The 27,852-nt window shown below is 38.2% G+C and overlaps 1 protein-coding gene across 2 annotated transcripts in view; it reads left to right on the top strand.

The window, feature by feature from the left end:
• cdkal1 (CDK5 regulatory subunit associated protein 1-like 1) overlaps positions 1-27,852 on the top strand; it is a 410,090-nt gene that overhangs the window by 261,776 nt on the left and 120,462 nt on the right. For both annotated transcript variants that reach the window (XM_079627099.1, XM_079627100.1), the window contains one exon: positions 7,304-7,470. In XM_079627099.1, coding sequence (XP_079483225.1) covers positions 7,304-7,470 — 167 coding nt within the window. The remainder of the gene's footprint in view (positions 1-7,303; positions 7,471-27,852) is intronic.

Genomic DNA, 27,852 nt, shown 5'->3' with positions numbered 1-27,852 from the left:
AATACAATTTTATATTCAGTGCACTAGCCGTACACAGGATTTTATAAATACAGAGGTCCCAAAAGTGATCTTGCTAGGGGGTTCGGGGGCATATTATTGTTCCACTGTCATTGGCAAAAAACATATGTATATTTCTGTTAAATAGGAATCCATTGTAATAAAGTTATTCTCATTCTGGGCACAGTATGCAAAAGGCTATTGCTCTACCTGCTCCCCTCTCTCATCACCATCTCTCGTTCTTCTTCTCTCAGTCTCTTTATCTTTACCTGTAAATCTCCCCTTCCCGAAGCTGAGCTTTGATTACAGTCTTTGCAAACTGATTATTTATGTCAGTCATTTAAAACTTCTATCGTAAATCAGTGGTTTAGTTTAGCCACTTGCATCTTATCTCGTGAAGCGTCGCGTTGGGATTCGCGCGCGGCCGCGGCTCGCGCTTCCATGGCGGGTTCAGTTTTGCATCCTCCTCCTTTGGCAACAAACAAGCATTACACTGAAATAGTGTGAGTAATGCAATCTAGGAGCAGTGATTCGCCAAACCTCAAACCACATTTCTTCTGATTTTATTTTGTAGTAACGAGTAACGAAGATGCTTAGTGGACATATAGTGGAGTAAAAGTATAAATTTTATCTTGGAAATGTAGTGGAGTAAAAGTGAAAGTTGACATTAATTTAAATAGCGAAGTAAAGTACAGATACGTGAAATTTCTACTTAAGTACAGTAACGAAGTATTTGTACTCCGTTACATTACAACACTGCACCTGACCCATCTAGTGTAAGTCTCTGACTCTATGCTGATGAGATGAGTGAGGATTGATTAGGAAGAGTTTGAACATGTTAAGTGTTGATATGATTGCTGACACAAAGTTGGGAAACACTGGTCTAAACTTTTGTATAAGCAGTAATGATAGTGAAGTTCATCTTGGCAAGCACCACTCATTACAAACTTCCACTCTGTATTGCTGTAAACAGGTCATCAGAGGTGAGCGGGACTTGGTTTTGAAGAGAAAACTGCAGTCATGGTGGGATTGAGTGATCAGGACTGATGGGATCTGACTGATGCCAGACTGGAGCACACACTCTCCTCTGTTTGCATCATCACTTTAAGAGCATTATGTGATATTAATTATTCAGAGGCCAAGCTCAGCTTTAGACGAGTCTGCGTGAAAGCTAATTAACAATTTAGCTTTATTTTCACTGGAAACATCCACAGACGTGCTGTGTATTGTGTACAGTTCCACTCTCCACAGTGCAGTTTATTGACCCTCACAGTGAGTTTGTCTGATCCACTCTGACGTGTTCTTTAGTGTGTGAGCTCCAGAAAGCAGCTTCATCACGGAGCACCTGCTGTAATGTGCGTTACGCAACTGTGTTTATAACGCACAGCACACAGAGAGAGAACAAGCTGTATACCAGTAGGAGATGCAGTGCGGTGATGGAGGATTCATGGACGCACCGTGGCCCTGTGAGCGGCAGGCTCTGACACGACAAACATGGGTTTCCTGCTGAGCCGGGCCAAACGAGGATAGTGTTGTGCGTTTCATTGCAGGAAAGGCAGGACTGGAGCTCCAGCTGTTTCCTAACATGTCATACATCCTCACACCCCACTCTTTCCACAACACCCTGTGCTATCCCTCCTTACTTAATTGCTGGAAAAAGGAACACCCCTTATGTAGATGACATCAGCTCATGCCCAGGGGTTCAGGTAATGGAAAGGTGCTTGGACTGTGTGTGTGCATCCTGTTTTCGCTGCATGCTGTATGACAATGCCCCACTGCGTCACATGGGTTAATTGACGGTTTTGTGAGGTTACATGATTAGGTGTCCCATGGTGCCGTGACCCGGCCAAACTGAAGCTTGTCACCAATGACTGAGATTCATGACCGTGTTGTTATTGCTCATTCACTGTGGCCAACACAATGAGCCCTGTGAATGAGACTGTAAACATGAGCTGTGTCGCCGGGATTTTGTGTTGAGTCTCGTTCTTTATTCTAAATGGGGTGTGTGATGTGGCTACATATCCAACCACCTCCAGATGTTAACAGTCCAGAGACTGTTAAAGCCCTCAATGTATCAGATTCATGTTCACTGTGGGTGGAGCTGCTCCATATGATGCTGCTCAAATGGACACCAGGTCACCGATATATTGTGCAGGTGGGCAGCTCAGAAGTTTTTGGAGCAGAGCCCTTCTGTCTCTCTCAGTGCTTTAAACTTTCAGTAAACACTGCAGTGAACTTTCTCAAGAACACCGTCTGTTGAGTCTGGCTTTTTATCTTCATAGAGCTGCTTATAGCTGCAACTTTTATTATAATTGATAAACATCAACACAAATATTGAACTGAATTGAGAGGAATAATGACACTATTGACTGTTTACACTTGCATCAATAATGTGATTTATCCAATAATCAGTGTAGAGACTTAATTGCTGTAAGATATTTTCATGACACAAGCAAATGTCTTCACTCCAATTTACATGCAATTTTTATTATTTCTGATTTGGTTATGTTTACTGCAATTATGTATATACCCCATTGCACAGCACAAATGATGAACTGACATACAGTGGGGGAAATAAGTATTCAACACATCAACATTTTTATTTATTTATCAACATTTAGTTTATATGCAGCAATTCTCAGGACATTTTGATCAGACATTTGTATTAACTCTAATCAGATAAATGCAGATAAATAAATCATAATATTACAATCTAAAAAAGTTATATTTAATAATGTGAAATGACACAGGAAAAAGTATTCAACACTAACAGGCAATTTCCACCAGCTGCGGATCCGCTCCGGAACGGCGGCAGAGTCAATAGGTTTACATTAAAGTCAATGTGTGTATTTTCACTGACTGTGGAACGGCTGCGTTCCGACTCTGACGATCCGCAGCCCTCCAGAGCTTCTATTTTTGCCGGATGCCGGAGAGCTCCGCAGCAATTCAGCACAGGGCAGATAGTGCGGGACAGGTTATATCGCGCGATCATACGTGAATTTGAGAGATCTCGTAGGTCAATGTGACTTCAGCTGTCAGTCATGGCCGCAGCCGTTCCGCAACAAATCCGGACCTGGTGGGTATTGAAGTACAACGGAGCACGGAGCCGTTCCGCAGTTGGTGGAAATCCGGGGTAAGAAGCAGTACACCAAGGCAAGGAAAGACAAGGCAGCAGCTGATTTCACTTAGTTCTACCTCCTACCTGTGCAAATTAGAATCAGCTGGGTTAGTGCATGTTGACAGGTTATAAAAAGCCTTATCCACCTCTGAACGGATATACGCAAATATCTCATGATGGGTAAAGGCAAAGACCTTTGCAAAAAGATTGTTGTGCTACATAACTGAACTGGTTACAGATGGATTTCGCAACTGCTACATGGTCCTGTAAGCACCATTGGGACCATTATCCGAGGAACATATAAGGAGCGTCACTCCACCATAGAATGGTCATGCACGGGAGCTCTTCGCAAGATTTCTGATCAGGGAGTCAGAAGGTCAATCAGAAAAGTTACCCAAGAGCCAAGGACCACTCTGAAAGAGCTCCAGAAACACTTTTGTTCACAAGAGAGTTTTCACAGAGAAAACAATAGGCAATGTTCTCCACTGCCACCGCCTCCATGGATGCTCACCCAGGAAGACATCTGTTAATACGTTGAAGCTCGTTTGAAGTTTGCTACACAACATTTGGAAAAGCCTGTGAATTACTGGGAGAATGTGGTCAGACAAGACAATTCTTTTTTTTTTTTGCAATAATTCCACACGCCATGTTTGGAGGAGAAATGGCTCCGCACATGACCCCAAAAATACCATACCAATAGTGAAGATTGGAGGTGGAAGCATCATGGTATTGGGCTGTTTCTCTTCTCATGGTACTGGCAGAATCCATATTATAGAAGGGAAGATGAACAGAGCCATGTACCAGGAAATTCTTGAGTTGAATCTGTTCCCATCCACCAGGATGATGAAGATGAGACGCGGGTGGACCTTCCAGCAGGACAACGATCCAAAACATACTGCAAAGGAGACTCTGAATTGGTTCCAGAGGAAGAAAAGAAAGTTGTTAGAATGGCCCAGTCAATCACCAGACTTAAACCCAATAGAGCATTTGTGGAAGGAACTGAAGATCAAGATTCACTAGAGTGCCCCTAAAATATTCAATATATAAAAAGTCTGTTCAGAAGAATGGACCAAAGTCCCACCTGAGCACTGTTAGAGATTAGTTTGTTCATACAGGAAGTGTCTTGAAGCTGTCATTGCAACCAAAGGCTTTTCCACCAAGTATTAAGTACAAATTCAGTTAGCGTGTTTAATATTTTTTTCCTGTATCATTTCACTTTATTACAAACTTTTTTTATTGATTGTAATATTTAGATTTCTTTAGATTTCTTTATCTGCATGGATTTATTGAGTTAATTATTGACCGGTATGTGAAAGAGGGACAGAATCACCCCAATTCTAACATCCCTTCAATGTCTACCTTTCAAATTTTGGATCGATTTCAAGGCCCTATTAATAATTTGTAAATTTGTAAATGGTCTCGCACCCTCCTATCTGTCAGATCTTATTATTCCACACCAGCCAGTAAATAATCTGAGATCGGCAGATAAATTATTGCTCAAGGTACTGCGGTCCCGACTCAATCGAAAAGGTGATCGCGCCTTTTCGATAGCCGGTCCTAGGTTATGGAATAACTTGCCACTTGCCATCCGCTCTGTCCCCAATTTGCCCTCTTTTAAAACTGCTTTGAAGAAGCACTTTCATAGCTTGGCGTTTGACTCTGACCCAGGAGAGAACTAAATATTAATTGTATGTTGTTGTGTTTTTGTATTCTTTGTGTTTGGTTTTATCGATGGCTTTGCACAGCACTTTGGGCTGCACTTGAGGCAGTAGAAATGTGCTTTATAAAAAAAAAATACTAAACTAATACCAATGTCTAATCAAAATTTAATGTGAATTGCATTGGAACTGTGAATACTTATTTCCCCCACTGTAGGTGTTACTGCAAGCTCTTCTAGCACATTCAAGCTCTTCTTTCTTTATCTGGCCTCAGTCATTTTCCGTTGACATGCCTAAAATGTTTCCATTTTTATGTTTTCTAGCATAAATATACTGCATTATATTTGTCACACAATCTTGTCAGACTGAACTCCGTTTCTTCAGCAATACAATTTGTTTTACCGCTATGCACACTTTGGTCAGAGTAAAAGATGCAAGTGTTTACATGCCTGTTTGTGATTAAAGTCTGCATATGCCACAGATTTTACTACAATTATGGTTGCTATGATTGAGCTTAATAGCATCAATTTGATGACATGAGATGGTTTAATCGTAATATTGCCTTAATCTAATTTTAATCATTCTGATTCTGATTAGTGCATGGAAACATAGTCAGTGTATTCTACAGAGCTGCTTTGCAACTGAATAGCAGACTAGCAGACTGAATAGCAGACTAGCAGACTGAATAGCAGACTAGCAGACTGAACAGACTAGCAGACTGAACAGACTAGCAGACTGAATAGCAGACTAGCAGACTGAACAGACTAGCAGACTGAATTGGTCTGAATAATGACACTATTGTTTTTTTTGTTTTTGCAGAGCTGGTTTACAGCTAAAATTAAATTTATTTCAAAATTGATGCATCATCACTGTTATTTTCCTGTTTATTATGGTGAAGCTGCTTTAAAACAATCTCTGTTGTGTAAAATTATATACTGTATCAAGAAATGTTACTTGACTTGGCATCTAAGAGAAAACACGTGATCTTTCCATCACAGTCAGTTGTCTCCTGTCAGATTCAGCATGATGACACAAAAAAATACTTGTTACAGCCCAGACTGTCGTTTCACTTGGACCCCTGTAATTTGATGGAGCGATGCTGAATCATACATTAGCTGCTGAATGGCCCTGAGAGACAATGGCTTTATAATGATCAGGGGATGTTCAGGAAGCACTAACCTTCTCTTCCACTTCACTGACACTAGATTAATAATGCAAGCAGAAGGACACCCATCAGAGCTGCCGCTAATGGCCTTGATCTGGACTTAACGCTGACTTCCTCTAAATTAACCATGCACGTGGCCTCTCTTACTCAATTGCACGTTTAAGTATCCTTACGCCTTTGCAATTTGTGTCTCTGCATTTTAAGCAGCATCATGACATGATGAACCTTGAGCGTTCCACACGATGATACTCGGTTGTGGAAAAATCGCCATTATTAAGTCTCTGACAGTGCAAGAAAGCTTGGGAGACTGATCTCCCGATGAGGAAGCTTTCATCTGCTGCTCTGGAGAGTATAAAGTAACACATGGTGGTTGAGATATCTCTGCTGCTCTAGAGTTTATCTCTGACCTGTGCCTAAACTGATTTCCATTTGTGGACTACATGACAACTGTCCATTGTCTGTAGAACGGTCTAACGGTCTGTAGAAACGGTCTAAAGCACTGTGAGCTGTCTAGCTCCTTACTATCCTTAGAGGTCAGGGGCTGTATTACAGAAACATTCTAACTCAGAATCCTATCCTATCTGTTTATTAACTATGGTATTTCGCAGAAGGCACCACAGATGAATATGAAAAAAAAACTAATAGATATTGACAATTAAACTGTCGATTAATCACAGTATATTAGGACAAATAATTTGTATCACAAGTTTTTCCTTAATTGATTTTGTTTACGTATCAGTTTTTTACAGAGGAAATTTTGGAAATTTGTATCACACAAATCAGAACAGACAGAGGATTGTCAACAGACAGAGGATAAAATGATAATCATATATAAAAAATCCCTCTGTAAAAATCTATACGATGGGAATAAAAATGGAAAGTTTGGTGTATATAAAGTGGATATTTCTGACTGCAAGAGAAAAAAACTTTTAAAGGCTTTTAAAGATATTTTGTAATTGACATCTGAAGACGCGAATAGTTTATTCACTTTTAAATTTGTCTTTGAATGTTTTCTTTCCACTAGTCTGAAAGAAGGCATGTTATAAAAAGCAAAATCTCAAAATTGACCAGTGTATAAAAATGACCTTAAATCAAGAATTAAGTTTTTTTTTCTTTTTTTTTTTTTTTTCTCTAACTTAGATGAAACCTCAAGTGACTGTCTTCATAGGCAGCACACCAGATCAAATTGCTTACAAAATATGCCAACGTTTTGCTAAACTGACAGTTCTCCTTTAATACGCACAACATCAAATGGAAAGCACATACAGATTGGGCAGTCAACTTTCAGTTAGAAATATTAAATAAAAATAGTTTCCTGTATTGAATGGAAAATGGCTATGTTTAATCAACTGTCTTGTCTTGCAGAGGGTGTGTGTGAGATCTGGCTGACCAGCGAGGATACGGGTGCGTATGGCCGGGACATCGGCACTGACCTGCCGTCACTGCTCTGGGAACTGGTGAAGGAGATCCCTGAGGGAGCGATGTTGCGCCTGGGCATGACCAACCCACCCTATATTTTGGAACATCTGGAGGTACATCCTCATCATCAAAATCTTGCAGTAGATTATTAATTGTTAATTGTGTGTGTGTTTCATTCATTCATTAAGGTGGATTTGCTCTTTCCCACAGTAAATGACAATTTATTATAAGCATATAAATAATCCACGTGAGCAGATTTAGTGTAGTTAAGTCCTGGTGTTTTATTGTTGTTTGTGTGCCCAAGCCTTTAGTGTCTCTCGTGTTCGTCTGGTTGTTTTCTAGCATACAGTAGTGACACCTCATTCAGAGCTCATTGACTTTCCCATTGACTCTCAATTCCATCATTCTAGAACAATACCCACAATGCTGTGCGTTTCCTCCTTGGAGCCCCAGATGCTGAGAACACTTGTAATCCCTCAGACGGCTGCAAGAAATTCTGAAGAAGCAGTTTTAATTTGTGGAGGGTTAATTGAGGTTGTAATTTTGTCCCCTTATGTATAGGTTACATTTATTCTCCGTTACATTCAAATTAAAAAGTGATGATTTTTTCCCCCCTAAATGAAAAGAAATAACAATTAAATGCTAATTAGAAATGTAGGCGTGCTTGTATCCGTGCTAGAGGACGGTTATTTCTTTTTATGTGCTAATTTGATTTCCATCATTGGACTATTTGTCCTTATTTCATTTCCATGTGCTCAGCAAGTATTTTTAATTACATATCACTTCTTTGATGCGTCTATTTGTCTTGCGGGAAGCGGCAGAGCACGAATGCTAGATCACTCCTGCTGCTGCTTTCTTGAAGATTGACAAAGTCTATTGACTTCTGCTACAAGAGCAGGTGGGACTATAAATTCTTCGTTCGCTGTAATGGGTGGTAAAATACATGGTTTTTGTGTTGTCAGATGCTTTGCAAGAATGAGGTAATGGTGATGGAAATACCAAATGCTGTCCGGAGAGATCATGTCCACTCCCTGCTCACATACAGACGTCCTCTCAAAGCTCACAGGCTTCCATTTCCTAAATCATCTCAGGGAAACTGGTGTAAGACACGCTAGCTAACACTAGAACCGTTCCTCCTCTCGTCTGATCACATCACCCTGACTTTGAGATCTCCTCCATTTACTGCCTCTTAAGTGTTTTTGCGGGTGGAGAGCTTTCACAGCGCTGGTAAATGACTGCGATTTGGGAGGCTGCGGCAGTGGCTGTCTGACACTCTTTCTGAGGACTCATTTAGCAGCATTAGAGGTGTTTAGCAGAACAGATGTGTGATTTATGGACCCTCTGCTCAGCGTTTTGAAATGGCAGAAGTACCTATCAGACAGGAGAGGACTGATCAGCCCTGTTTGAGAGAGACCTTACGTGTCACTTACAAAATTGACTCTTTCTGAAGAAAATGGGTTTCATGCACTAATAATTGTGCTCTTATGTGGAGAGAAAAGGTTCTCATGTGAAATGCCCTCTAGACATGAAAATGTCAGTAGTTGGTATTAAGGTTGGGTACCGAAACCGGGGACCGATATGGAACCGATACCCAAGTAACCGGTATGTTACCGAACCGATTCAAAACGCAGATTTTGTTGCCTCGTTTTGGTGCCACTTAAATGCCTCAGCTGTCTGTTGACAATTAGAACGTTCAGATCGCGTGATCAACTTCTAAATTCAAATCTGTGTTCGCATGTTGGCTGGTGCTGAGCCAGAGACAGACGCTCTCAGCGCTGTCATATAATATCAAACAGTGTTTTCAACCACATAAGGTTTATTTTAGGTTTCACACATTTAAATACACAAGTACTAGCAAAACAACATTTATAGTTTGTAAAATACACACTGATGTCTATGGAAGCAGCAATAACAGTTCTTTCAATTATAAATTGATGACGTGTTTAGATACACATTGTGTAGGTAACTGTAACATTTACTCTATTCTTCTCACACTTCACCAGCCACTAACTTTTATGTATTTCGAGAGAAGTGGATAAATTGATGTGTTGTAGGCCTAAATCTGACAGATACAATTATCTGATCTGCCTTGCGTACTAACATAGCGTGTTATAGATCAACTAACATGAATCTTGATCATAATAAAGGTTTCTTAAATAACAAAACACATTCACTTACATGTATTTAAGAATACAAATATCAGCCAAGGACTGACTGACATGAAACGCAACTAATCACTGTTTGTTTTGTTCCACGTCATGTTTAGTGTGAAAATGTAAAGTCGATGTCCATACAATAACAGACCGGCGTACATCTAATAAATTATTCATTCAAGAGTGTTGTCCAAGTTTACTTCAACAATAGAGCTGCGAACCTTACATACTTTTGAAAATCCAGCCTTCAGTTGATCCTGATGAACGCTCGTTGTCACAGTTGAAAACATGATGGCGTTCTTCCATGATGGGTTTTGCGCCACTGCATTGATGCGTTCTAAAATAATGCTGCGCAGGACATGCAATAATTCAGGAGAGGTGTCATATTTGACCAGAGAAGGCAAAAAATAGAGGTGTCATATTTGACCAGAGAAGGCAAAAAATGGGAAAGGAATTGCTGAAATTTAAAGCTGGTTTATAGCATACCAAGAATACAGACTACTTTGCTGTTATTAGTATATTTAGTGTTAAATTATTGTATTTGGGTTAGGTGGCTTAGGTTTCATTGAGAATTTATGATGTAAATGTGTTGTGTTTTGTATTTAGACCACTTATATTTATATATTGACTAAAATTGTTTTATATGTTCAATTTTAAGTATTATTATTATTATTATTTTCAATAAAAAAGCCATTCTTTAATGTCATTCACCATTGTTTTGAGGCTCTTTTTTTTTTTTTTAAGTATTGGTTCAGGCACAGTGTAGGCACCGGTACTGTTTTAAAGTGTCGTTTTGGCACCGGTATCGAAAACAACAACAACGATACCATACCCTAGTTGTTACCCATACCAGTAAAATGTCATGGTTCCTCAGACCGATTTCAGTTCTATAGCAAGAAGTACCTGTAATCTTTCAGTACCTGTAAACTATTTAATTTTTTTGAGCGATTTCAAAATACAAATTAAAATAGTTAGTCATTAATGCAATTAATAATTCTAAGTTAATAATACATAAATTAGCATGTAGCCTTCAACTATTAAAACATTGCATTTAAAAGATATATAAATAGTATACTACTATAATAGTATATAATAATATAATACAAATAAAATTAAAGTTAGTAGAATTAAAGATCTATTTTGACATATTTGGCCATATTTTGGCCTTAATGACCATGGGAAAATGTGGGTCTCATGGCCTATCCAGGTGAGAACGCTAATGGAGAATAACACAATAAACTGTGGAACGGTGTCCTCTTTATCAGGATCTTTAGTTATGAATTATCAGATCATGTGCCTTCACTGGAGGTAAGCAGTCAGTTTACAATTACATTCAGTTTTATCAAAGGAGTAAGTGTGTGGTGGAGCCCAATTTAAATCTGGAGGTTCAACTTCCTCTTTAACATGCTTCTGATAACCTAAATCTCTCTTTGATGTCATCTTAATTTTACCAAAAGTTGGTGGCATGAAAGTTTAGCTTTTCCAAAGCCAGAGCATATCACCTTCATTATACAGTCATAAAATCATACCTGCCAGTTAACTTGCGTGAAGCATGCTGCTCCATACATTACATGAATACTGTAAGAGCTGTGGGGCTGGTGAAATCCAAGGACAGGGCTTTCAAATGATCTCTTTAAACCGAGATACAAGCTTTCTGTGCTTGGCGCTATGCAGTGCACTCCCCATCCATATACCTGAGCACCATCCGAGCCTGGCTACCAGGCCAGTAGCGCACATTTGATATGTGCTGCAAATCATGAGCACACTGTGTCCATTAGCCTTCACATTTTCCTTTGAAGTCTCTTTTAATTGCTGGCCAGCATCAGTGTAATTCATCCCTGCTTCTGTTCAGGAGGTCACCGGGAAGTCACCTCATTAAGGCAAGCCTTTCTAAGAGCAAAACAAGAGCGCTTAACTGTGATCTGAGTGTACGCTCTGCTGTAGTGCCCTTTTCAGTGGTCTCCTCTCAGTTGAAGCACCCTCCACTGACGGGCCACACCGCGAGTGGCCGCTGATGAGCGCGGAGGTCAGGCCGTGGCCTCTGTGATGGTTGGCTAATGGAACGCTGCTTTGTGCACGCATGTTCAGACACTCGGCTACACTTGCTACTATTTATCATGAAAATCACGGTTAACTACACATTGATGACTGGAAGAAATAAGAAAAAAAATCTTCTCCATCTTCTCTTCCCATCATTCACCTTCCTCCTATCCAGAATAGGTTTAACCAATTCTACCTTTAAACAGTTGGAGCTGTTCACTGTATGTTGAATATAACGAAAACGGGTCATCAGGTCTGTTCATGTCATACAATATAATTTAAGCCTGGTTTATAGTTTTCTAAAAATAGAAAATCAGAATGCATGACTTGATGTTGTCCATGGGGAATTGGTTGGATGGTTGTGGTTTGGAATTGGTTGGTCTCATGTGAGTGACAGGTTGTCCCACCTTTGCGACATTAAACAAATCATCAGTGAAGAGAAAATATGTTGCTGCAAGAGCGAGGGGAATTAATTTTGATTAAAGATTACGCTGGGACATAAATGAAAAAAAAAAAAATTGCATGAATAAATCATTCATAATAAATTCTGCAATTTTCCATAGAAAAATAAATAATTGTTAATTTTATTTTCATGTGGACTTTGATTGTTAAGCTGATATTACATATAGTGGGAAAAATAGAAGCATTTCAGACTTTCATTATATGAAGATGATTGTCCTCAGGTTGCTAGGGTGTTTTTGGTGGTTGCTAGGGTTACTCTTTACTAGGTCTCTTAGTGAGTTACAGTACATGGCTCATTCCTCAAGACAGGTTTTAAGGAATCATTCATGCCTGTGGTGCTTAATACATCAACGTTGAATGCTTAGTTTGTTTAGATCAGCAACCAAGTCATGAGCAATAGGGATAGTAATGCTTGACTTAACTCCAACTAATTAAACCATGATGTAAAATAGAGAAGTGAATGAAAGTATGAGTGGTAGCAGTAAAGGAATTGAACAGAGTGTTGAATCTAGAGATGTGTGAGCATTCACTGTTCAGTCAATTATAGCTCTGGCTCTGGGGAGTTGCCACAATTTGTATTTGGAGCGGACGCTAATTTCATCCCTAACACGGGCCATTTTCATATTAATGAACCGCCTGAGAGTCTCTGGCATAATGTACCATTGTAGGGACAGGCGATCTATTTGTCTGTTTGTGAAAGAGTGACTCTCTGGTTCGCAGTAGCTAAAGGACAGGAGGCGATGAGGCTCATGAATGCAGCAGATAAAGCAGTGTTTCTGTCCTGTTGATTCTAGTGGAGTCATTCTGAAGCCATTTGTTCACTTCACATAGTTTTTCGTTTATCCACAGTCACTCCAGCTCAGACTTCTACAGGTGTGAACAAAGACAAAGTGGCGCGTCTCTCAGGAAGACAGAGAGCTTTAATCACCATAGATTGCATGATCTTTCTGTCGTAATTAGGTTTCACTCTCACATGGCACCTTTCAGAATTCTCTCTAATACAGCAGGGTCTCGAGACTCTCGACTTCCGGTTGTCTTACACTTGTCAGCTTTCACAACTCATGTTTTGAGCCATTTATTGCTGGAATTAGATCTTCCTTTCTATTGTTACTAATTTACTGTTCATTGTGAATGAGGTGCATTTTATTATAACAAAATGTTTATAATTTTGCATGAGGAGCGCACAGACACATTCACCAGCTCGCTCCAAAAGTGTGATAAGATTTTCACAAGCCATTCCTATATCGATGCTGATGATAAAGTGTGCAACCCATTTGAATCATATTGAGAATGTAGCACTTAAAAAAGCTATGGAGAAAGTCAAATATGATCTACAACAGCCACATAAACTAAAAAGACTGATGAAAAGATAATCCTGCACCAACATAAATTAGTAAGCTTTTTTTACTACTCATGACCACATTTACTAGAATCGATCATGTTATATTGTATTGTGGTAAATTTTGTTAGGGGCTGCCACCTTTTACTTTAATTTGTGTTTATTTATATTTTAAAGTCTGTGAAACGTTTGGGGGTTCCCGCCTCCTCCTCCCCACAACAACTAACCATGCTACAATATTTATTTTAAATATTCTAAATAAAATGCATGGCCGTAAACATATCTTGACGTAAAGGCTTCTGCTTAAATACTTGAAATAGGTTTTGTAGACGAATATACACATATAAGAGAGTTTTCCTTTGTCACATTTTGATTGTCACATCATTCCCAGACTTCCATTTGTGTTAGAGATGTCATCACTGCGCTATACATGACAGGCTGGTATTAGAGTCATCATACTTATATTACAGTCCTCTACTCATGCTTTACTTAGACAATTTTCCACATTTATTATGGATTAGTATATTAAATGTGGAGAATCGTCATGGTCGTCAAGACGTGAATGGAATGGCTGTAATATCAGTATGAAGTGAAGAAGAAAAAAACAATGATGTGATAAAGATAATTCAGAACTGATAAACTAATAGAGTTGTTCTTCACTCATTGACCGTCCTTCGGCTCTCCTCCATGCCGTGTGCAGAAATCCATATGTGCCGTTGAGAGAGATGAAGCCTTTCGTTTATAGAAATGCTTTTACCCTTGTAAATGGGAAGCGTGAACGGTCCGGCAGCCGTCGATCATCAACTGCTTAGCGCTGTGTGCTCAATAGTCATGTAGCACCTCGAGGACATCCTTTTCTCACTGAATGAATGACATTTTAATGCATTGATTACCCTGTGCAGTGCAAGGTGAGATCATGTTTTAGAAAGGGAGTTCTCTGTTCAACAGCTTTCTTTTAATCTGATGAGAAGTGTGCATGTGTAAAAACCTTTACTGTCATCTATACCCTTGTACCTTAACTCATTACTTCAGACTTATGTGCCGTCCAGAAACTTGCGCTCAAGCGAGCGCCGTCTTGTGGTGCCATCTCAAAGAGGCACAAAATCTCTCTCTCGGACCTTTACCATGACTGTTCCCTGCTGGTGGAATGATCTGCCTAACTCAACCAGAGCTGCTGGTCCATAGCCATTTTTAAGAAATTGCTGAAGACGTATCTTTTTCGGCAGCACTTGATCAAGTAATACTAACACTTTCTCCTCTATTATATCTCAAAAAAAAAAAAATTTTAGATTGAACTGCGAAGGGTCATAGCACTTACATACTGTTGTCCTACTGCTAGTTTAATTGCTTCTATTGTTATCATTTGTAAGTCGCTTTGAATAAAAGCGTCTGCTAAATGAATACATGTAAATGTATTTCTCATTAGGCCTTCCAGCAGGGTAAAGATCCTAACCTGAATGTTGAAGGACGAAGAGCTACACTGGTATCATGATAACAGCTGTCTGCATGTTTTGAGCTGCAGCGATACACATTTAAAATACTGAATGACAGATTTTGTGAAGAATCATTTGGGGAAGAGCTTATATCTGCACTGCTTCATATCATCCACATATTTGAGTCTGTAGTAAAGTTTTACTACAAACATCTATGTACCTGTTATAAATTCACTTCTTTATAAGAAGTATCTTCTGTGGAACATTTTGGAGACTCACATTAACCACAGCCTTTCATGCTCCATAATATACCCATGCTCCATAGTAAATTTATGCTCCATAATATACCCACTCTTGGTCAAAACAAAATAAAAAAATATGAATTAATAAATAAAGAAGCTTCATAATATACCCACTCTTGGTCAAAACAAAATAAAAAATAATTATGAATTAATAAATAAGGTATTTATATAGTGCATTTCCCATGTACAGGGCTACTGTTCACCCAAAGTGCTTTACAATCATGTCAGGGGGGTCTCTCTCAATCATTTAGTGTTTTTGTTAATGGTCTTAACCATTGTAATCACAAATCACTGCCCAGGAAATTAGCAATAATTGCACAAATACTGTTGATAAACTTACTTCCCCAACTTTTTACAGGAAGTAGAGTCAGTTTTGCTCCACTCAATGTTAATGGCTTTACTTCATGAGTAGTAAATGTTCATGAGTAGTAAATGTCTCCCTGTTCGTTTGATTTTAATGTGAGACCAAATATTCACTATAGGGTTCAAATCTGGTCTCTCACCAGGCCAAAACATTAGCCTGATGGGCTTGCTCTCAAGCCACTTCTTGGTTGTCACACAATGACACCTCTTCCTCCATTCTTAACTGTGGTAGAGATGCATTTATTATTATATTTATCAGCAGATTTTTGAAGACACCACTCTGGGGCATCACCAAGAAACTTCTTTTTCCACTCACTTCCCATATTCTGTCTTTGCTAATTTTCTGACCAATCATTTGTGGTCAAGACAATTAAAAGCTTATTGTTTAGTTGTGATTCCACTTTTTCCAGAACGAGACCGGTACCGATACTTTTATTTTTGGTACAGAATTTGAAAAAAGTTACAAAAGTCATTCAATCAAGAGCAGTGTGTGATTTCTTTGTCCCTTTGTTGTTTGATTAACATTACATGCACTGCAGCAGTTTTATTAAGCTGCTGTCCCTTTAAGACTGAATGCACAGATCAAATATACTGTCACACATCTCAACTCTTTACGGTCGCTTCCGGCATAACCGACTTTGTTTACTAGGATACTCGCAAAGATTGGCGTTTTTACATAATTTTGTGTAAATTTGTCAGTTCAAGCTCAAGAATACTTGAAAGAGAATTCAATGCAGTATTCAACCGCTATCTGGGACACGGCTTTTGGATGTTTGCTTACAGTAAACTCCTTGTCCTGTAATAATGTTGGGAACCATTCGTTATACACCTAAATCAGTTCAAGATTTGACATACATATCCGTCATTTGGATTAAAAATAAATTGTGTGTGCCGAATGAGTAATCGGCAATCAAGAGCATACAACAGATGTGTGCTCTCTTGCTCACTTTTTACATCCAGTTAATGCTTGTAATATGTGCCTCATTTTTGCTATTGACATATCCAACCGAACTACAACAGGGATTTACTAGCCTGGCTAACGCCAGACCCAATTCTCGTTGAGACTTGGGTCTGGGAACCACATGTGCATTTTCTCGTATTTGAGGCGTGGTTTACAAATGTCCGGCGCCGTTTATTGGGTGCTATGAATGTCTATCAAATGCACCTGTACGTAGCTCATAGCCAATCGTTTCCATTATACCAGATGACGTATGTAGAGCGACTGAAATTAGACAAGGAAGAAGACGATGGGTAAGATATTTTTGTGTAAACAATGACGTTCAGCGACTATTGCCGTTTGTGCAAGATAAACATGCATCAAAAGGTAGCTTCGCGTCTGCTGCCATGTTGAATCCATAGATATAAACAAACTGCTTAGTTGTGTCGCATAGATGTCGTCATCGTCTTGCTGCTCCCTGTAGCAACAATGACTGCTGTTTTTCGATCAATGAATCGTGATTCTCTAATACACTTCATTCGTTGTGTGACCAGATGAGAGCGTTGTCTCTTTCTCCATTACAACACACACACACACACAAAGAGACATGTAATATGACACCAAACATTCCTTTGCATTAGGAGCACACACACACACACAAGAGACTTTTCTTCAAACGAATCATATTTAAAACATTACCAAATGCATTCTGTGTTGTCATTTATATGTCATGACAGGTTTTGGGATTTAATGTAAGTTTTAATGTGTGCTAATCAAACTCTAAAGGCTTCTAATCTGTATATTTTATGTAACTTTGTTATCATATAATCTTAATCGGAAGTGTTTGGTGTCTCTGGAATTCTCTAAATCTAACGGAGTTGAATCTCGATAATAGACTGCAATGGTATGATTATTTCGATATGAATTCTTTCCAGTCATAGAAATGACTAGTCCCGGAGCTCTGTCATAAATCTACACAGCCACGCTCTTCTGACCAGACAAAGAGAAGGCTTGTTTGAGATGCGCCTTGCCTCGCCTGAATTGTATGCGAGAGTAGCCGGCTGCAGTGAGGGGAGGAGTGAAAAAAGTGCAGGCAAGCCGGACAGTTCTCTCTTCTCACAGTGGATCTGACAGCTGTGAGATCAAAGATGGATATCGCGGGATTCACGGAATTCACGCTCGTGCACAGTGTTGGTAATAAACTGGATGTAATTTAAGTTCTGTTGCTTTTATATGAAAATAAATATAATGAACAAGACACCCAAAGCACTTATTTAATCCCACTCCAAATAGGCTACGTGTTTATCAATCATTTGTTTCTTTACTACAGACGTGTTTTTATATATGGCCTATATATATATAGGCCTATATATATATATATATATATATATATATATATATATATATATATATATATTTATATATAAATGACATAATCACAAAATCGAGATCGCACTGTCAGAGAGTTTGGGAATACTCACACATAATTTATACACATAAAAACACGAAATCAGAGTTTTAAATTCAAACATTTAAAAAAAGAACAATCCATCATGGTTGTTTAAACCAATGAGCATTAAGCTGTGTCGTCAGCAAGTCGTTTCCCATCATGCTTTTGAACCGCGCAGTCGGTGGAGAGCAACTGCGCTCGACTGCAGAATCCGACAGGTGTGCCTTGCGCTCGCGAGAGATTTTTGACATACGTCAGCATGACATCAGAGCCAGGCGGAACGCAGTCGGACACATTTCTAACCGGCATGCATCTCGCGGTGATCACCGGTGATCGGTTCTGCGCAGATTTTGCTCATCTCAAACAAGCCTAGAGTTTCCCGCTTTCGAATCACTGAAGGTGATTGGCTGATCACGCCGAACAAAGGCGTAACCCATACAGTCTTTAAAAAGAGAGCCAAAGCTCCTCCCTTCTTTCTTGCTTCCTGCTCTTCCTGCCGTCGTCAGCATGTGAAATCTTCGGACCTGAACTCCTTCAGGAGTTCCCTCCTTTTTATTTCCTTTATAAAGTTTCTTTTGTTTCATTTTCAAATTCTCCTTGGTTCGCCTTCACCTAAGAGTGAACGAATTTAGCGTGAATTATCCCTTCAGCCACTTCACTTTCAAGAAGCCTTCAAAACTCCCGCGCCCAGCGCGCCCCGGAGACAGAGCACGCACCCTGTCCGAGAGAACCTCCACGAGAGAACGCGCCTCAGCACGAGAACCCGCGCTCCTCTCAGACCCACACAAAGAACTTTGCAAGTATCAAACTCTAACGAGTTTTAAGGTTCGATGCATTCTGTTGGCTCTCTCAAGGTTTCTGTGATGTGGTTGTTATATGGTTGGTCACTCGTGACCATTCTCTCTCCCTCTCTCTCTCTCCCGCACTCAAAACGAGCGCGCGCCCCTCCTCCGAACTTTATCTCTCTCACCTTCTCTCTATCATCTGTTATTCGTTGTCTTGTTTGTTCACCGATATGTATAAACATATAATCGGTGTATAGCCTATTGTGTAGTCTGTATATTCTCTAGTTTTGCATTTATTAAAACCATATCAACTGTTTCTGTGAAAATGCTTGTAAACGAGTCAATGAGATAGATTCAAGAGCTACCGCGCTCATTAGTTACTACATTAAGTAATTTTAATTTTATAAACACAAGGAAATTAACGTTCACGGCCAGAAAATTAATATTTCTTGGAGTTTATAAGAAAGGATAGCTTTATTGAGAAATTGATCACTTAATCTGACGGTTGGTCGTTGCTGGACAACACCGATTTGATGATTACATAATTTCCCTTAAAGATCATCTCATAATCGAAGTTAAGTAAGATTATTGATATATGAATGAGGAATTATAATTCGTTGTGATTGATTATTCATATAATCCACTTTCACTTTCGACAATTTAATGTAACTGTAATATGCAAAATATTAATCATATTCATGATTAGTTATTGAAATTCCCTATGGATCATTTGAGCTAATTCATACGGACCCTGAGTCCGAAGCATACGGCATATACTTTACATCCCTCCCCGTTCTGTGATTGGTTCCCTAGATGAGGCGAAAATCTGGTCCATGGTATCCAGACTGCCTTTCAGCGTGAATAAAATTGCGCTGCGCAAAGGCAGTATGGGGAAACCCAGGCTAGGGATTTACAGGAATTTCTGTGAAAAAAAAAAAGGTGCTCGACAAGCTAGTACCTGCGCGCTTAATCAACTCCACGTGTTTCGCTTTTCAGCTCGTGCCCAGCAGCCATACATTTAATTTGGTTTACAATCAGTTACATACATTTACTTCATAGACATCCTTTTCTGAAATATCCATTCTACTGTGTGTTGTCTGTTTCTTAGTCACAAGTATTAGGTTGTTGGTATCTGAGCATTTTAATGAATACAAGTACACAAGCGCAGTATCTGGCTAGATACCGATACTGGTATCAGAAATGGTGCATCTCTAGTGTTTTGCCCGGGAGTGTATATATGGTCCTTATGGCTTGAATATGACGAGGACTTCTGCGATGACTGAAATTAGTTATTTATGTTATTTATATTGAGAGCTATACGACAGAGACTCTGTGAATAACAATCTAGTTTCAGTTTTTTCCTCATGCAAACTCCAGAAGACTTGGAATAGTTGTGTGACTCATGAAGATTTTTTTTTTTTTTTTCAATTTATAAATTTTCTGATTTTGTTATTTTTGTTGTTTGTTGTTTTTTCATCTTTAGTTAGGAGTCTTTAGTTTTTGTCTTTAGTTAGAAGTATTTTAGCACCAAACCGCTGTTCTCATGGATGTGTGTGGCGCGTTTCTGAGCCCTCGTCTCCTCATTCTACTCAGAATCCTTTCATCGCTGTGTTTTCACTCTTTTGCTGAACAGCAGATGTAGACCATCCAAAGAAAAGAGCCACACAGGCTCGGATTCATTGGCCTGCTGGAAAAAGCGTTCGAGCTTAGAATTAATGACCGTTAAAATGCTCCATTATCACAACAATATGATCCTAAAGCATGATATTGTGCATTAGAAAATGTAGTATCATGCTGCATTGTTGAAGAAAGTTCTGTTTTAATGTGTCTCATTTACTCTTATTTCAGAGTGTCGTATCAATTGCATATGTGAACCGTGGGGCCGTTTGGCTCGCATGTTGTGTGGTGTGCTACTGCTTTGTTTTTTATTTGATCAGAGCATGATAACGGCTCCTCCTGTGTCCCTCATGCTATTACTAAAACCACTGAAGGAGAATGGTGTGATGTCGCGGCAACCCCTTATTGACCGGGAGATCTTATCAGAGCCACAGATTAAGTAGCACATTACGTGAATACAGAATTTTGGTGTCCCATTATTACTGATGTATACATATATAATATTTAATATAATTTCATCCCAAAGTTCCACTATTATTGCAAGTGCAATAAGACTACTACTACTAATAATAATAATCCATTGTTATAAGGAGAAGATCCTTCTCATATGAATAACTATAGGCTGATTTCTAAACTTTGTATTCTGTCTACGTTTTTTGAATCTCTTATTGGTAAGCAGTTGATTTCATATTTTAATTAACACGACATCTTATCACCTAATCAGTCAGGCTTTAGGAAAAAGCACAGCACAACTACAGCTGCTATCCGGTTTCTAAATGATAGGCACTTAATAGATGCCATTATTGTTTCACTTTTTATTGATTTGTCTAAGGCTTTTGACACGGTTGATTTCAGTATACTGAAAAATAGATTGAGACTAACTGGATTGTCAAATGATACAATTTCTTGGTTTGAAAGCTATCTATTGGACAGGTCGGATGGAAGGTCATTCATCCGTACCTTTTAAAGATTATGAGGGGTGTTCCTCAAGGGTCTATTCTGGGGCCTTTACTTTTTATAATTTTTTTTATTATATTTGATGATTCCTTATCTTTGAAATCCAGTGTTAATTAATTAAGGACTAAATAAAAAATAAAGCTAGGATTTCATTATATAAATAAATTTGTTTTTTCATTTGAGGCAAAAAGAAGACTAGTCTCTTCTGGCCACTTTTGACACATTTTGTAAAAATCGGCAACTATTACACTTTTAAGCTATTTGGATATGTTGTATCATTGTGTACTTAGGTTTATACTAAATTGTAAATACAATACTCATCACTGTGATCTGTACAGCAGTGTTGGTTGGTCGTCATTATCAACATGCAAGATGTAAACATTGGTACCAGTTTTAAACGCTGGCCACATGTATATGGTGTCTGAAAATAAAGCAAACCTGTGTGTTTAGCAAACATGTTATAAGATTACAGCATGCTTTGTTAGGTTGATGTGTTCAGTTCCTCCATTCTCAATGCTGTACTGCTAACTATTCATTATATATTTTTAACTGTGCATGTAAGCATTGTCGGTAGTCTTGCCATCCTTAGGCAATATAGAGCTGGAATGATTGGATCAGACCGTCTCCTGTGATTGAGGTTGAGGAATAGAGCCGGACTCAGTGTTTAAACACAGGGCTGCTGTGATGTGTTAGTGGAGCGTGTGACCACTGCATCATCAGCAGGTCTCTGTGCTGTCATAAACGCGTCTCACAGGCATTTAAATCATTCTCGGCTGTCACTGATCTCGTGTGCCATCTGCCAGAGCCACCCCTTCTTCAGCAAGCGAGACGTGTGTTTGGCTTATTGTCCGCCTATAATGAGCTCTGAGCACATATTAGCATGACTGCATAAATAAATGTTTTCCTTGAGTAAATAGCATGCATATTAAATGATGCTTTGGGCTACAAGGTGCAGGACATACAGAAATGAAGAATAATTATGTTTGTTAATTAACGCTTGTGTGTTTCACATCTGATCAGATCTGATACTCCAGAGTGATCTGCTCTAAAATTAAAGCTTGCATGTGTGTTGCCTGTAAGCTAACAACCACATCCTCATATTTTATATTCAACACTCCCTGAGCAATCTGCATAATACTATATTCTATGTTTGAGAGGATGAATTATAGGGACTGTTGTAGGAGCTCAACAATATTATGTGTTGACCAATGAGAGATGATGACCACTCTGTTCAGAATTAACCTGAACAACACAAATTAAGCCTTTGAATGTGTCACATTCAATGGCCGCATCATTAACCATTTAAGGAGGAGTTACTGTTACCTGAAGCACATCAGCTGCAGGCGATCAGACAACTAGTACTCTATTTGCATTTATGCGTTTAACAGACGCTTTTATCCAACACAGTTTACAAAAGAGGAACAAAAGCAAAGAGCCAACAATATCTGTAATATACAATGCAAGGTTTATCAGACAACTTGATAAGAAAATGAGCTAGGACAGAGGAGAAAAGCTAAGGAAATGGGAGAGACTTTAGTTTCGCCTTGTGTTTTGGTTTAAGTGCTTGCAGAAGAGGTGTGTCTTCAGTTGTTTCTTTTAAAGATGTGATGGTCTCAACAGTTCGGTGGAGGTTTGCAGATTATTTCACTAGAGAGGAGCAGAAAGGGTAAAGGGTCTGAAAAGTGACTTTGTACTTTGTGCATTTAGAATTTTTTTTTTACCGAGTCTGCTGTCCTGTCCTCATTTAATAAGTCATTTGTAGGTGTCCGATGACGTTCAGTTTGACTGGCTCCGTCATGCAGCGTTTTGCGTCGAGCTTCATGTCTGTGTCGATCATGTGACACGTGTTGTACACACTGAGGTTCTTTACATGTCCCAGTGCAAGTGGGCCCAAATTATCTTCACTGCTAATCAGTCTCTATTCTTTAAACTAATTAATTCTTTTAATTCTGATTCTGTAATGTAGAAGCCCACGCAGAGATGCACAAGAGAACCAGATGAGACTCATCAGTTGGGGGGGTGGGGAGGTTCACCACCACAATGAAGTGTAATTGTAATGATAACCCATAATCAATGGTTCCTATCCTCTCTGTGTTTTGTTTCTTAAGTGAGACACACTGGTTGTGTTTTATTGATTGATTGATTGATTGTTTGATAATGAGAGGTAATTTAAAATCTAGGAAATTATCAAAAGTTCACACATATACATTACATATATACAACATACAACATATTCACACATACACTATACAGTATATATATATATATATATATATATATATATATATATATATATATATATATGTGTGTGTGTGTGTGTGTGTGTGTGTATATGTATACTGTGTGTGTGTATATATATATATATATATTCATATATATAATATATAAATGAAGGTAACTTCACACACACAACGCTCCTCCCATCTGCACACTTCTATTTACCTTTTTCCGGCTACAACGGGAGTTCCCACGGGACTTCAGCGCGAGACTACAGCTAGGCGTCTAAAACACTATTTAGGTGAATTTAAACAATGGCTAAGTTGCTAAACGCATCTTGTTGTCATGTAAAGACCCTGTTCATGTTGGACAGACATTTTAATTGCATTTTGTGTCTGATAAGAGGCACAAAAACACTATTTATGAATATGCCCCCATAACTGCCGTTTTAGCTGAGTGGGAGCTCTGGGCATTAGCGGTAACAGCTCCGTGTTGCAAGCACCAATTCGGTTCGTTTTTTCTTCTTCTATAGACAGTACTCACAAAGGTATAACGATCAAGATTAACTTACAAATTGCCTTAGTTCTTTTTTAACAAAGCAGCCATCAAGTGTTAGACAGTATTCTAGGTTATTACGTGTGAAAGTTTTTTTTTTTTCAATAATTAGAATCTTTTTTTTTCAGAATTTAGTAGTAGGAAAGTACTAGTCATCCATTTTTTTATATCAGCTTTGCATTCCGTTAATTTTAACGTTAACGTTAATGAGGTGTGTGAACTCTCAAGTACGATGTCAGGCACTGTAAAATGCTCTACTTTGTCAACTGATATTTAGCAAAAACTGAATAGAGATCATAAAACTGTCAAAAGATTTTTGACTAATTACAGCACAGAATAATTTGTTCAGATAAAAGCTTAAGGAAAGTTTATCAGACAAATTAATGCTATTAAAATGGCAGCTATAAAAAAAGCCACTGGTGAGCAGCAAACAGGTTTTTGAAGCTGCTGGTGTCTGGAATCCCAAAAACCACTGGATGGTCCAGATGTTTAGAGTTGTGGATGGTTGGTAAATGCCCACCCTGTTCCAACAAATCAGCAGGGAGTTGGCGGAGTGATGATTTGAGCTGGAATATTGGGAAGTGAGATGGTTCCAAAATTAAAATAATTTTCCTCCCATGCTGCAAAAAACACTATGGATTCCTTGGTTGCTATGACCAAGATGAAACAATCATTGTGTGGCCAATCCTATTGAGAACCTGTGGAACATTATTGAAAGGAAGATCTATGAGGGTGTATGAGGGTGTAATAATGGCATACAGGCACTCAGGCAGAGACTACGTTGACTTACAAGTTTTAATGGATCAAAGATTTGTTCTCAAAGAAGGGCTCATATATTAATATGGGTATGATTCTGAGAAAGTATGAGTATCCTTCCATTTTTATGTGGATGATACGAAGATCTACCTGTCAGTAAAAAGAAATGACCCTTCTGCATTACAATCTCTATTTTCTCGATGAGGTAAAACTTTGGTTAGCCAGTAACTTTTTAACTCTAAACGATTCCAAGAACAATGATTAAGTTTTTGGTTCATTCGACAAATTTGAGTTTAATTATACCGCTCTGAGAAATTTGGTTGTTTTTAATTCTAATTGTGTACGGAAGCTTGGTGTTTTTCTAGACAGTCGGTTAACATTAGACAGACATGTGTCCTCTGTTGTTGCCTCTTGGGATTGCTATTCATGCTTTTATAACATCGCGATCGGATCATTGCAATTCTCTAATCTGCGGTATTTCAGAATCTGCAAAAAAGCAAAAATGGCATATGCTAAATAATTTGGAGGACAATCTATATACAGTATACTTCATTTAAGATCATGATTGGATAAGCCGCGTTCAGAACTGGTTTCTATTATAATATATTTTAAAATGTAATTTATTCCTGAATTTTCCGCATCATTTCTCCAGTTTTCAATCAAGTCAAGTCACCTTTATTTATAAAGCGCTTTATACAATGTAGATTGTATACAGATATGTTGTATACATATATGTATACAGAACTGTTATAATGATAACAGTTTGTTTCTGCTATACAGCAGATTTAGATTAAATATTGTCATAATCAAGCTGAAGTTCAGTGATGGATATTTTTTTGTTGTAAAAAAGTTTATATACTTAAGAGTTATATATAAATTTGTATATATATATATATATATATAGCCACTCTGGGAAAACAGTGATGTCATCGTCCAGCTAGGGCTGCTCGATTCTTGCTAAAATGTGAATCACGATTTTTCTCCATGGGAATTGAGATCACGATTCTCTTACACGATTCTCATTTTTTTCAACCAAAATTTATTTTCACTCAAGTACAAAAAAAAAAAAAACACAGGACATTCAGTATAATAAAGTGCAGGTCTGCAGGAGTAACAAAAAATCGTCTCTACTCTTTTTTCTTTATTTTAGACCCCTTAAAGAAAATAATTCGTTCATATTATGGGCTCATCTGATTTTTTGTAGGCCTACATAGCCTATTTGTTAGGATTTTAGTATCATAATGATTAGGCTAATAAATGCATGCACAATTATCCGTGAACTTGATTTGAACAAATGCCTTTTTAACTTGTGTGTGCAAAATTCAGAATTAAATTAATGTGCAGAAATTTGTACAAATAGAGAGTAGGCTATGTAGGCCTACTATAGGCCTACTGTTGTAGCCATTAAAAAAAGCGCGTTTCATATTTGTTAAAATATTATAATGTTTTTTGTTTTTTTTCATTTATGTTGATTTATGAAAAGTGAACAGCACGACCGAGTAAGATAGATGCGCAATATGAGACATGGAGCGGGTCAGACATGATTTTGACCGTTGAAGTTGAAGTTGTTATAGAAAGCCTTTCTTTAAAGTGAATTTCGTTTTGTATAAATTGTATCTTAATTTTAATACATTTTTCATCAACCAATTGCCTGTATTTAATGAATAGGCCGACGAAACAAATATAATGGAGGCGCCCGTGCGCTCACTTGCATTGCACGTGAACTAGAGCACATCCTAACTTAACGAAACTCAGTGTATGCCTCACACAGTATGGAATTATTTTTGTGCCAATAAAAATGAACGTAACTTTTCAAGAAACTGAAGAAAATATACATTGAAACTGAAAAAAATATCTTTGAAACTGAAAAAGAATAAATCGCGGGCACATTTTTTGACTTCGTTTTTAAAACACTGCATGTTTTGCTAACTATTTCTCATATTTCTTTCGCTGATCTGAACTTACAAATGCGCTTCCAGAGAGTTTTCATTTACGCTTCTGAAGTTTTCGTTTATGCTCCCTGAGTTTGCGTTCGCAGTTCTGACACATTGCTCTCGTGGGGGCGGGGCTAGTAGCAGTGTGTTCTCATTGGCTACTGAGTTTTTGATGGACAGCTTCTTGACCTGGAAGTGAAGACGTCAGTGTTCTGTTTACATGCGTGGATGTGAGCGTCTGAAAGCGCTGCTTTCTATTTCATTTTACTGATATTAAATTATGTTTTTATTTTATCTGTATTTACCTGCTGCTACTAGGCCTACTTAACCGACAGAAGCTTTTAGGAGCGCAAGAGATCTATTCAGGTATAATTGTACATTAAAGTACTGTATATAATAATACTGGAAATATTGTGTAGTGTCCAATGTTTTCGGAGAATATTTGTTCATTCCTGATGATTCTTTTGCATGTTAGGCACTGATTAGGTTGAGCATTTACAATATAAAGAGAATACTAGCTTACAGTATGTGTGTGATATATTCAGCAGTCAAGAAAGATTTACACATTTACACCATCAAAATTAATGATCACTTAAATAAGAGGAATTTAAACAAATGAAAATTACAATCGTGGCCTGCTGTCAGATGATACAGAGTTACAGACTTCAAAGAGCATTTCATATTTCACACAAATAATGTTCTTATCATTACTTTTATTTTGTTATTTAATTTAGTTAATATTATCTTCTAACATTTTAAATGGTAAATTTTAACAATCATCAACAGTTTCAATTGTGACTTATACAACCAGATAATGTAATAAATGTATGTACGTAAATGTATGTATGTAAATGTACATTCTTTATTGTCACTACGGCATATACACAAGTATCAAAGTGAAAGTCTTGGATGCAATAATGTTGTGACAGGAAAGACCAGAATCCACAAAACATCACCTGCATACTATACACGTAATGCACAGTATTATCATGATATACATTACTATACAGAATACACATTTAAAATTCATATACATTTGAAATGATGCTATGATCCTCTGAACAGTTCATGTTACAGTAAAAGTAAAGACTGGGTGGGCACAAGGGATAGTCCACCCAAAACATGAGAATTCTCTCATTATTTACTCACCTTCATGCCGTCCCAGATGTGTATGACTTTCTTTTTTCACATAAAC

This window comes from Phoxinus phoxinus, assembly GCF_949152265.1.
Source record: "Phoxinus phoxinus genome assembly, chromosome: 10".
In the NCBI taxonomy this organism is placed as follows: Eukaryota; Metazoa; Chordata; class Actinopteri; order Cypriniformes; family Leuciscidae; genus Phoxinus; species Phoxinus phoxinus.
The sequence above is the reverse complement of the archived record's forward strand: the minus strand, read 5'-3'. Positions and strand labels throughout refer to the sequence as shown.